Source organism: Haemaphysalis longicornis, unplaced genomic scaffold (assembly GCF_048455015.1).
Source record: "Haemaphysalis longicornis isolate Haplotype H1 unplaced genomic scaffold, Haemaphysalis longicornis Haplotype H1 scaffold_10, whole genome shotgun sequence".
NCBI lineage: Eukaryota > Metazoa > Arthropoda > Arachnida > Ixodida > Ixodidae > Haemaphysalis > Haemaphysalis longicornis.
The window spans coordinates 22,057,124-22,069,780 of record NW_027526204.1 but is presented as its reverse complement, the minus strand read 5'-3'; the positions used below and the strand labels follow the sequence as shown (position 1 = coordinate 22,069,780).

The 12,657-nt window shown below is 48.6% G+C and overlaps 1 protein-coding gene across 1 annotated transcript in view; it reads left to right on the top strand.

Moving 5' to 3' along the window:
• Window positions 1-4,642: 4,642 nt before the first annotated feature.
• LOC144159752 (solute carrier family 22 member 7-like) overlaps window positions 4,643-12,657 on the top strand; it is a 31,210-nt gene continuing 23,195 nt past the window's right edge. The window contains exons 1-2 of the mRNA XM_077691447.1: window positions 4,643-4,722; window positions 10,434-10,626. Of these exons, the coding sequence (XP_077547573.1) occupies window positions 4,643-4,722; window positions 10,434-10,626 (273 nt within the window). The remainder of the gene's footprint in view (window positions 4,723-10,433; window positions 10,627-12,657) is intronic.

Genomic DNA, 12,657 nt, shown 5'->3' with positions numbered 1-12,657 from the left:
ACCTTAACACTTCCCCGTACCTCATCATGTGACAAAGAACAGAGTGAGTCCTGTACACCAGCACTTGCCTCAGCACAGGCATCGTAGCGCAGAAAATAAACCATGGTCTGCGAATTAGCTATGACTAAGGCGCCATCAAGACGGAAGTCGAAGACTCAATTTTTGTTGCACCGTGAGTGCTGTCCTCCTGAACACAAATGAACACAAATATTTGAGCATAATTCGACCACATGGCGTTATATGTCAGCAGCTTCACGTCTCCCACCGTTCACTAATTTTTTTTTTCTGAGTAGAAGACAAAAAACCACTCACCGAAAAAATACTCGCTCGTAATACAGTCAAACCCGGTTATAGTAACTTAAATATGCTCCACGATTAGTTCGATATATCCAATAGTTCGATATAGCCGAACCCGCCCATAACGAGTTTATTGTTACGAGTTCGCAATACGCGGGAATCCCCTTTCCATCCCCACATGCAGAAACGAACAAAATAAAGTATGTCATTACTATACACAACACAATCGATTTATTGCAAATAATAAAGCTACTTTACGCCTTAACTGCCTACTTCAAAAAAAGCGGTGATTTTTCTTTTCTCTTTCGTGTTGGCAGCGTCGACTAGCCCCACATTCTTTACACGAGACATTGTATGCACCAGTTTGAGTCCGTGTCCTTCAATAACAATGAAATATTGGCGGAGAACATCGACTGACGAAAGCCCTTCATTAAGCGTCGCACGGCTTTCACTCGCGACATCCTCTGCCTCCTCGGTGCTTGTCGTCAGCATTACGACTGTGCTGCTCACTGTGCCAGCGTCCGACGGGATTACAGTGAACGTCGACACTCAGGAAATCTTCGAAGGACATTCCTTTCGGCACAGCATCGGGAAGGTTGGCGACCTGCCGTCTTGGTCCGGACTCATTGAATGTGCGGGTTCCGTCGTGAGTTCTTGGCGTCGTAAACAGTTTCGGACTAGTCTCGGCGTCATGTCACTCCATACGAAGAGCAATATCTCAGTCGCGACTTTTGCTCAGAGGTCGCGGTCAATCAACATCTCAATTGCCGCTCCGAGAGCATGCATTTTGGCGGCCATTCTAAGCATGCCGAGTTCGATATATGAGATGTGAAGTTCGTTATACGGAATATGCTTCGCCTGTATTTCCGTAACTGGTTTCTTTTTGTTTGATATATAGCATAATTTGCTCTATCCGGGTTCGTTATAGTCGGGTTTGACTGTATATTCGTCAAGCCAAGTTGGAATCCGCAACGGTCACCTGGTGTCCTTCCACTGACTCACTTGTGCGCAAACGTGAGAGAGTACAAAAGAAAACTTTGTAACAAATACAGGACAGCTGATTCACCCACTGAACTCCTGAATAAAAGAAGGAGTTTCAGGCCTCAAAGAGCGAGAAAAACTCGCGCGTGAGGAACTGTTATGCTGATTAGTATACAACCAGGGCTATGTATATATCACCAATAGACACTAAAGGAACACGGTTCAAGGATTCACTAACACAACGAGAATACCAATCACACCGATTGCTTTAAAGTTTTGTTACTCCCACTTGCCATACATAATGGGAAAACGTGAGTTTCTGTATAATGCCTCGTTTAACATATAAAGGTTTTTCGTCTCTGATAGAGAATCCCTCGCGCTCCTCAGTATGAATAATTTTTTTTAAAGCAGCTGCTGATTAAAAGCAACTTTTTTTTTATTTCTGCACTTACAGCGCTATTTTCCAGCAGCACAATTGCTGTAATGTATTGAAACTGTACGCTTACTTGCCCAAATCTGTAGTGTTCTCACCAAATTACTACTATCTGACAAAACCTCAGCACACAAAATTCGAAGTAATTCTCCGCAACGCAACCCGTATCATAAAAGGGACCCCAAGATTCACCCAAAATGACCTATTATATGCCACAGCGGCGCTGAATACACTCAGTGAGAAGATTGATGCGCACCACCTCGCCCAAACCCAAAGACTACCAACGTCGCCTCAAAGTCATCTTATCCTCCTTGATCTGGGCCATAACATCTCGCAGCTCCAGCATATTCCACCAGAGCCGCCACCATGGTCATGTCCAGCCAACATAACCTTGAAGCCCATACCCAAAAATATGGGTCCAGACCAGGCAAGCCGCTGCGCTGACAGGGCAAACCGCTACAACAGGAAGACATTTTCCCCAGAAACTACGGTCATTTGCACCGACGCTGCGTACAACAAAGACACCAAAATCGGAATGACAGCTTTTCTTAGCGACGTCCTCTCCGCAGTAGCCAAGTACGCCCACGCACCGTCGTCGACATTTCTGGAGCTTCAGGCTATTGTAAACGCCATAGAAGCACACCAAGATCAAACAAAACTGGTAATCATCACGGGCAGTAAATCAGCAATTCGCAATCTACGGGAGAATCACATGTACCCCCACATGCGCTACACACTCGCCAGCATCACACGTAACCATGCACCCCGAGCTTCATACCACTGTGATATGGGTACCTGGACACGCAGGTGTAAAGGAAAATGAAAAGGCCCATGCCTTAGCCCGAGCTGCTCTCTTTGATCCGCGCACCCCAATACCCTGGCCTCGCTTCTATGACACAAAAGAGCACCTCCGAGAAATGCATCAGACTCGTAGACATTACTTACGGGACGTCAGAGATCAGAGAACCACCCTCCCCTACCCCCGAAAATTCGCCCGCCCTGACGCTGTTCTCATTCGACGAGCACAAACGGGCACGCTACCAACACAACACATATAACACTACATAGACGGGCTTCCAGGCACACCAAAATGCTCACACTGCGACCAATACCCCAACAATGAACACACCCTCTGGACATGCCCAAACATACAAAGCACCCTGAGATCTTCCCTGCAACCAATTCCTGCCACAAAGCGCCCTACTGGCTGGGAGGCATGTGTGACACCCCCTAAGGAGCTTGAAGAGCGCTATTGTACCACGCTGGTGCACCACGTTAAAAAAACGCCAGGGCTATAGACAGCCAGGACTATAGTCCCTGCAACCCAACCAAGACGCCGAGCAGTCCTTTGGACACAGGCTTCAAAATAAAGTCTATCTCTCTCTCTCACCAAATTTTATAAATATTATAAGTAGTAAAATTTTGTTTGTTGTATAATGTAGAAAGTGGTGTTACGTTGTCCTTCCTGCGAAAATTGCTTATGGTATTGACTATACGTAACTCTTGTAAAGTCTTTGAGTAACGGGGGTAGCGAGAAGTTTACTCGGCGGTGCAACCGGCACCTATTCAAGAAGCGATGATGGTGATGTGTGAGGGACGAGGACGAGATAGATGTTGATGATGATGACCATGTTATGGACAGGATGAAATACAGGAGGTTGCCCAAAATCCGTAAGCAGGTTGGTGTCCAGGCCCATACACACTCACAGTACAAACGCATGAAGGAGCGGCAACTCTGAAATTCCGGACAAGAATGAACATACCCTTCGGGCATACCCTCAATTTCAAAAGAAAAGGCCAATCCCATTTGATACCGTTTATTTATTTATTTATTTATTTATTTATTTATTTATTGTTTGTTTGTTTGTTTGTTTGTTTATTTATTTATTTATTTATCTATCTATTTATATTGTAAGGAGACAGGACGCTTCTCTGAGGGAGAGAGAGAGAGATGAAACTTTATTAGGCAGCTCAAGTCTGAGCAGCAGAGCGAACGATTCCGTCCTTTACTTTCCACATCGCGATTCCACAACCCAGCTACTTGTGATGATCAATACGTACAAATGGTGATTGTAATGTTATGGACAGCTAAGAGGTTGACCACACCGGCGGACGGTGGACGGGCACAGCGTAGGGCAGTTCACAGGAGCACAAGTAAGCGCTCACAATATACTGTACCCTCACGGCCACAAGGCATTGCATGGGAGAGTGGTTACATAAACTAATAATTAAAGCATTAAAATAAAAAGGTTACAAAATTGCAACCTGGGCAAGCCTGCAATCATAGCTGACGCATACTAAGTCAAGTATGAAGATATCAAGTTGGTTTCTAATTTTACATTATTAGCTATTGCATAACAACAGGACTGGAAAGAGAAAAACGCTATAATTGTACAATGTGTAGCTATTGTGTTCTTAAACCATTCATCATCAAAAATAGCAGCGGTTGATGCAGGAGGGTGGTTCCATACGACTGATGTCTTGGTATAAAAGGCTGAAAAAATGCATTTATTCTTGGTAATGGTGTTCAAACTTGGTAATGGTGTTCAAACTGGTGTTCAAAAAAAGCTGATGACGCAGTTGTGGGAGACCCGGGTCTAATGAGGGCCTGACTCAGGCCCGAGCCCGGCCCGGGCCCGAAGCTCGTGGGTCCTAGCCCGGCCCCGGCCCGATCCAACAATTCCTTAGCCGGCAGGTGTCCGCCCGCTGGCCGGGCTGAGCCCGGTCTTTTGAGCAGGTCCTGGCCCGTGCAGTGCTATAACGTGTGCATTCTGCAATGCGTAGATGCCTCGCGTCTTCTTCATCCCTATCACCAGCATGCTACGCAGCCTCGCGCGGGTTTACGTGCGTCAAGGAAGAAGAAGGGGACCTTTCGCGGTGTATCTTCGATCGCCGTTCTCTGTGAAAACTGTGCTCGTCGCATGCGGAGCCATGAGTGAGACTTCCTCCCCCAACGGGTACAAGAGCTGCAAGCAGGACGAGCCAGCGGACGCCTCCTCGTCGAAGACGAGGTGAGTGCAGAAAGAAGGGCACTAGCCTCTTCCGCGTACAGTGCAGGTCGCGGAAATACGTGACAGCAGAGCTGAGATTTCCCACCATGTTGCTCACCCAGTTCGTGTTCCACATATAAAAAAGAAATGGCTGCGATTACTCTACTCCGAAATGCAAAATTTCTGCGCAGCGCGGTCACGGCGCGTATCTGCGGCGTCTCAGCGAACGAATGCCGGCGCACGATACTCTTCCGTTATCGCGCAGTGCGTCGCCTCCTCCGAGCATTCCGTTGTAAACAGTGTTTGAACCGCCCGCGCAAATGTCAGCGATGGTCACCCTCTGTGTCGGTGGCGCGAACTGCGTCTCAAGAAGGGATCGCAATCCGCGTCTCGGGAAGGAACCAAAACTGCGTCTCAGGAACTGAATTCGGGATCGTCGAGCGGCGAACGGCACGCAATGCTATGGCGTTGCCTCGAGTTACGTCGCCACGGCACAGCCAGTCACGTTCGGGTTCGGCATATGGCCCTCCTGCTCACACTTTAGCAACACTTTCCTCTCCCGTTTATCTTTCTGTATTCGCAGTTTCCTTCGTTCGCGTTCGCTCGGTCACGCGACCGGCGAGGATCAGAGTAGCAGGCGCTTAAGTGTTGCGCACCTAAATGAGAGGACGGTACGGCGAAGAGGAACGACTGTAAGGGTACATACTCACCACTACTATATTGTAAAGGCGTACATAACGGTATGTCCTTACTAGCACATGCAAACAAACTTGGCCATATTTATCTTATCAAAGACTCGTTCAAAAAGTGGTACTCGTTTCTATACAAAGGTACGGACAGTTCGCTGACACACATTCGGCATTCGTTCGAACGTAGTTCCCTTGTTACCAGTTGTCTGCTTCTATGACCCGACCTGGATAGATGGGCAGTGCAAGTCAAGGCCGAGGCACTATTGGCTCGAGTGCCTCGGCGGGGTGCCCAGGTGTTCCGCGGCGAGGTGTTCTGTGCTCAACTAACAACTCCATGAAGGCCAACATGCACCACCAAAGGCGAGCGAAGCACCCCTTCCGAACATTCTACAGACCGGCCGAACCTTACAGTCATGCACGGAGCCTTTAGATACATGTTGCCAACGCGGAACGTCGGTTTTGGAGGTGATTGGCTTGGTCGATGCAAAATTTGACGATTTGAAGATCCCGAAGTCAAAAAGAAGACTAATAAAGCGGCTAATCCAGGCAGCACTACGATGACCACTTACAAGCACCCTAAACAAGTCTCCACCGAAACGCGTACCCAAGTGCTGTTTCATCGAAAAAATAATAAAAAACGCATCCTTAAGAAAGGAGGTCGTTGCACACATAGAACGACGCGGTCGGTACGTGACTTCTTCCACGATACACTCGATCCGCCGCACATGCCACAGAAATCTTGCGCGAGCACTTCTATATTTTTATCCAGTGCCGATAATGGTCCAGATTCCCGCTTACACTGGCCTGACTCCTCAGAAGGAATGTGGCACGGACGCTTCAAGCATAAATGGAAGTAAAAGACTGCACTACTATGGTGGGCCAACACGACGGACATGACATGGATTGTGACCACATTGAAGCGATTGCGTGACCTTGGACGAAACTGTTAAAAGACGCTTGCTTCATGATCGCTGAGAACTGCAGCCCTTCACGTCATGCTATCTGCCGACATTTATCACGAGGCCGGAAGAATGTTGGAAATGTCAGAAACGAAGAAGAGGTGGCCATTAGCAGCGGCCTGGTAATAGCACTATCACCATCATTGCAAGATAGCGGCTCCATACCACGATTAAAGAAATCTCTCACGTCCCGCGGTACCCGCCCCGGTTTCTTCAACACTCCCTAAGGGATGCAGTCATTAGTTATCGGATATTCATAGGGATTTGGGGGACGCTTACTGTACAAGCATTATTCAAGAAAACTTCATCAGAACTGGTGGGAATCCTGAAACAAAAAACAGCCCACTATACGTACTTCATATTTCCACCCCCAATACATTCGTGGTTATGACGCAGTGGTCCGAAACCTTAGATGTATTGCGTGGCAATGAGCAGCTTCGAATCGCAGGTTGCAAATGTTTTTTACTTGATATTTCTTTTTATTTAGGTAATGCTTTCTATACTGCATTCACCATTTTTCGCTGAACGTTCATTGCTCCACGAGCGAGTTGCTAGACTGACTGCGGACTGACACTTACACGCTAGCGAGTTCTCGTTGGCCTGGTGTTTACAGCTGACATAAGCACCGACAGCTTGCGGATAGCACGCCTCTTACTTCACAGGGACGAGTGAGGTAAGCTCCAAAGGTGAAGGCGAAGCGCCTCGCAGTGGAGCGTATTCGATAACGCGGAGGGCGTTCTGCGCCAGCGTACGCCTCGGCTAGTGAACGTTAGTGTCCGAAGCTGTGCTGGCCGGCTTTTCGGACCGATTGTGCAGCCGAAAACCGGGTAGTAGTGCGGTATGCCGATTCCTCAGATATCCAGAATGCCAAACCAACGATAACATCCGATGCCAAGCATATTGTTGCACGGAACCAAACCGAAAGTGGTTTTAACTCAAACCTTGGACATAACCCAATCACATCGCAAGACGAATACGTGTCACGGCTGTTAGCTTTGTCGGCCGCAGTAGTTTTAGTTATGCTGATTAAAGGAGCCATGAAGAGAAAATACAACTTCTTTTCATTTGAAACAACTGGGATTCAGTATCTCCCTCAGCTCCAATACAGCCACAAAAGTTGTTTTTTAACGAAAAAAAAAGCAAGCACTATTTAAAAACTTTCAAGTTTTGCGCCACAGTGACGTTTTATGAGCAAGAATGACGTCATACGGGCCAACAATAAAACAATTTTCAGTGCGTTAACTGCACGTTAGCATTCAAGTGATGTGGTCCAATGGAACTAGAGGCCCCATTGCAGACGCCCAGTCATGTGTCGTCGCGACATGTCAGTTAGGCTGCCGCCAATCGCACAAACAAGGTTCCGTGACGTCATAGAAAAGTTGCTGGAAATTGGCTAGGGGGTCGCGACTGCTTCACACGTTTTCATTATATCTCCGTTATTGGTTCGAAGATTGCGATGATATTGGTATCATTGTTATCGGGGCTAAGCAGTCTTTTCAACTCAACTCAACTTGTATTTTGTCTTCATGGCTCCTTTAACAAACTTCCGCAAAAAACGTCGCATGGTATTTTTTTTTCATATTTCAGTCTTTATGAATTCAATACGGCCTTACAGACTTCATATACGATGAAAAGTGTTTATTTCAGCCAGAGTATACAACGCAAAGAAAAGGACAAGCTTGACAAATTCTCTTCAGTGTCACCTTTAAAAAACGACGGTGGTGCCTCGGCGGTTCTAAGGTTTGTCGGCTTCTTGTAAATAGTGAGAAGTGGGTGCACACGTTTTAACGCGTAGCTTTAATGGGGCCATGGAGGCGAAATGCAAGTTTGGTTCATTCGAAAGATTGCCTCGTTGGAATGACACAGACACGAGTTTCAACGCAAACATCACTCAACAAGGTACACAATTACGAAAAAATAGGCATGCGACCCACTATCTCATTTGCCGCACTACAACCTATGACTTATTGTGCACACCTGTGCGATTGGCCGGCGGCCGGAAATCTAACGCAAACATCAACAGGGGTTATAACCTTGCAGAAGGATCTATTTGCGTTTAAATGCAATGGAGATTCTTTTTATAGTAGTAGATGTGGTGGGGTCAACAATGAAAGTTACTAACACACACGTAAACATAGCAGCACCAGTGCGCGCTGCCGCACTAAGGCGGTCGTCCGGCGCGTTGTCCCCTACACAACGCGCTGGTGCGATGTCATCCGCTGCACCGTCGTCCGGCGCGGTGAGCTTGACATTGCCTTCTGTGACTTATGTTTGTAGAGCATACCCAATGTTTTACAAAACGAGTACTATCAACAGTAACAAGCATTATCTAGGCACAAATCGGTCAAACAACGTGAGGTTGGACAGCGGTCCCGAGTAGTGTGGTGACACCGTTCGCTGCAGGCCTAGTCCGCATACCTACGTTCCCTTCAGTACTTGCCCTTCATGCGCAATCGCAGAGGTAACGAAACGTACGATTCACCGGAGAATAAAAAACCTGGCTTAAATTGTTTAAATATCTGTGAATAACGCATCGTTTGGTGCCAGACAAGCGCTGGGGACACTAGAAAACACCAAATCTCTCAAATAAAATAATCTTGTACTTGGGTTTGCTGCACCGAATATCCATCACCGTCGGCGGCGTAGATGACGTGTGAGAGGTACCGTAGCGCCGCCTGACGTACGCTGACACAGCCGCGATTGTTAGGCGCCGACCCAGGCGATAGCATGCGACAGCGCCGACGGCATGCCACCGGCACTGTGTTATTAAGAGCATGACAAGTGCAACGCAAATGAGCCCCGATGATGCCTCGGCGTCGCACGCTACAAGGCCTAACAGTCCTGGGCGATTTAAAAGCAGAAATTTCTGTCTGTCTGTATGTCTGTATGTCTGTGTGTCTGTGACTCGATTCAGCCACCCGGCCAAAGCGGAACAGAAGTTGCACAGTAGTCTTATATGCCCATAGCAAATCTAACCGTCTACGTCTGGTGGCAATGTTCGTGCTTGTCAACTTTGTTGAACAAGAACAAGACATTACGCAAATATAAGGCAGAAAATGAACAGATAAGGGATACTTGCACCGTTCCTTTATTTAAAAGAATCATGTATTCTTGGTCTTTGCGATAGCAAATGAGATACTACATACTGCAGAAAACCGTCCCGTGTTGTTTTCCGCGCCACTATAGCTCCTGGCGGCATTTAAGAAATCACACGGCCACAGCAACGAAAGGTTCCACTAGAAAGGTTCCGAGTTCCGCTTGGAACGCTCGGGGATTAGGGAAGCCTGGTTTTTAAACGTTGTAGTAGGGCGCCTCGATTCACGAGCGTCCCCTCCCCCCATCGTACACTCACAAGGCGGCAGTCCGTCCTCCTCCGACAGATTCAGACAAACACATTACCCACTGAACATCTCACACATCGCTTTCGAAATTTACCCGGCACCCCTACTTGCTCGTTCTGCGGAGGTTACCCAAACATATTCCACACAATATGGGCCTGTGATCGACATCCAAAGTTGACCCCCATCCCGAATCCAACTCTAGCATCCTGGGAGGCAAGTCTGGCTGACCCCAGCGCTGCGACACAGCTCCTGCTGACGTCCAGAGCGGAGGAAGCCATGGCCACGGCTTCCCAAGATGGCGCCCTGGACTAAGGGTGCTCAGGAAAATAAAGTTTACTTCCTTCCTTCCTTCCGCCGTATGGCAGCGCCGGCATCGAGGCACCCGACCTAGAGCAGTGGGACGCGGTAAATTTAAATTGACTTGAGGAAACACCTAGCGTGTTGTCTTTGGAGGAACGAGACTGGAGAGGTACAGCATGAGAGGTTAGCGGAAAAGAGAAGGGAGGCATTTACTTGGCAGTGGCGCCAGTCGACTATCGTCCTTCGAGGATATTTGCAATGAAAGGGGCAAATACGCATCCATTTTTTTCTTAACGATTTCGCCGCAGCTCTGCTCTGCTTGCACCACGAAGTGCCTTACACGCAGAGAGAGGTTATAACATGCTCACTGCTCGTGGTGCTAGGATGCAGGACTCAGTGTTCATGTCAAATAGCGGCGCTTACATGGCGCTCTCCCCGTGCAGCGGCCGGGACGACGGAACACGAGGCATACCCCAGGATGCAACGCCGCGGGCTTCGCCGGATAGCCTCACAACTGGGTCACCGGCCATGAGTTCCCCCACGGTGGCTTTGGGGCCGCGTATCAGTGGCCCTGACGAGAACCTCGCCGATGGAGGCAACGGCGGCGTGGTCAGCGTCCAAGCTCCAGCCACAGCCGTGAGTATGGCCACTTGAATGCGGGCAGCAGACGTTTTCTGCTGCGCGAGCTTTTCATCGGTGCAGTGCCCACATAGAGGCGTTTCGGAGAAGGAAAAAACTTTCACATCGCATATATGGTTAGCTCTCAAGATTTGAGACGCCAGAGCGTCACTTCGAAGCCACGGGGTCGTTTTGGAATGGATGTAGTGCATTTAACATTTATGGGGACATTGCAAATACACCCACTACAGGCTTTATTAAAGGTGGTCCCAACGTTCCAGAATCCATTCGGCTCCTTCATCGGGAGGTGACTGCGGGCGACCACGAGCAGCAGTTGTAACGGTACCTTGTTTTTTTTTTAGTGCGCAGAAGTTTGGCGCTCGGTGCGGGGGTTTCGCTTCGGTGGCGGCGAAGGTGGCGGTGACCGCGTAACCGATCGAGCGAACGAGCCACCCTAGGAGAAAGAAAACGGAGTGGCATCTCGCGGAAGTGTGAAGGGGAGCTAAGCACGGGCTGCTAAGGCGTCATCTTCCAGTGCGTCGCCACAGCTCAGCGTCTGTCACTGCCTCCCCCAACCCCTCACACTTCCGTGATGAGTAGCCACCGAGCGGCCCACCCATCACACCTTTCCCACCCTCCTCCCGCGTTTGTCGCTCATCTAAACCTCGTGAAATTTGCGCGGGAGGTTCAAACACGATTTGCAACAACGTTCTCGGCGTTAGCGAAGTGCTGCAAGATAACGGCAGAGCAGAGCACGCCGATGTGTGTTCGCTGATTGCGCCATCACCTCCTGAGAGGCAGCAGAAAGTTTGCAATTCGCACAAATTTGGTTTAACGAGTTAGCACACCGGGGCAACTTGCTGTGGCAATGGAGAGAAAGCTATGAGGGGAGGGAGAGCTGGAGAGCTACCTGCTCTGTGTTACTGCGCCAAATGTGGTTTCCAAAACACGGAACGACAATTCCAGTTACCCCAGAGTGGAACCATTAGGTTTCTAGACCCGGAATTGTCACTCCGTGTCGAAATACATGTGCCCTGGGCCTACGCACCGTGCTCTAAGACGGAAATCTTTCCGTACAGCCCATGCCACTCGAAGTTAACAAAAAGTATCATAGCAATGCTTTGTTTTAAGAACGCGTTGCGAAAGAGCTGCTTTCAGACGATTCAGGCGAGTGTAAAAAAGCAGACTGCAAACAGCCGGGATTCCAGACCACGTGGCGCGAGCGGTAGCCGAGAAGTTGCTGAAAGAGCAAAAAGGGTCGCGCAGGACAGATGCAGCCACTGACTTTGCGGCATCAGGGGACAAGGCTAGCTTTGTTGTTATGCCTTATGTGCATGACCTTTCCCACAATGTCAAGAGGGTGGCAAATAAACACGGCGTATGCTTGGTGTTTTCAGTCCCGCGAAAGTTGGGTCTGTGCAGTCGCATCGCATCGACCGGCATACGCAAAGAAGTGCTACGTGTGGCACTGACCATGTTTCCAAATTTGTGCCTTGCGCTACACGTGTAATTTATCCCATCCCCTTGTCCCCGTGTGCAACGCTTACATGGGTCAAACCGGCCGCTGTATCAATGATCGCCTCAGAGAGCACAAGGCTTCCATTTCACGAGTGGCGGTGCTCATTTGCCAAGGCACTGTAGGCAACGGGGGTGCACTCCTGTCTTTAGCAATGCTACCGTATTAGGCCGGGGAAGTACAAAAACCCAAAGGGAAATTGTAGGTTCTTTCAATATAATGAAAGGGGAAAACAATTGCGTCAGTGACACGTCATTGCTTCTGTCTAGCAAAGAGATTAACTTTCTAAACGCTGTGGTTGATTGTTAACATTTTGTTTATGTGACACATCACTATTCACCGATGCGCATGATGTTGCTGGTACGTATTTCTAGGCGTTCAAGTGCCTTGTTCGTTCAGTTTATTGCCAGCTTGTCCCGTCGTTTTCTTCTGTGTCCTGCGTTTACCGCTGGTTTTATTTCATTCAATCGCTTTAAAAATCTGTATGCACATGCATGCACACGCTTTCCGAAAAGCATGCACATTCTTTCCGA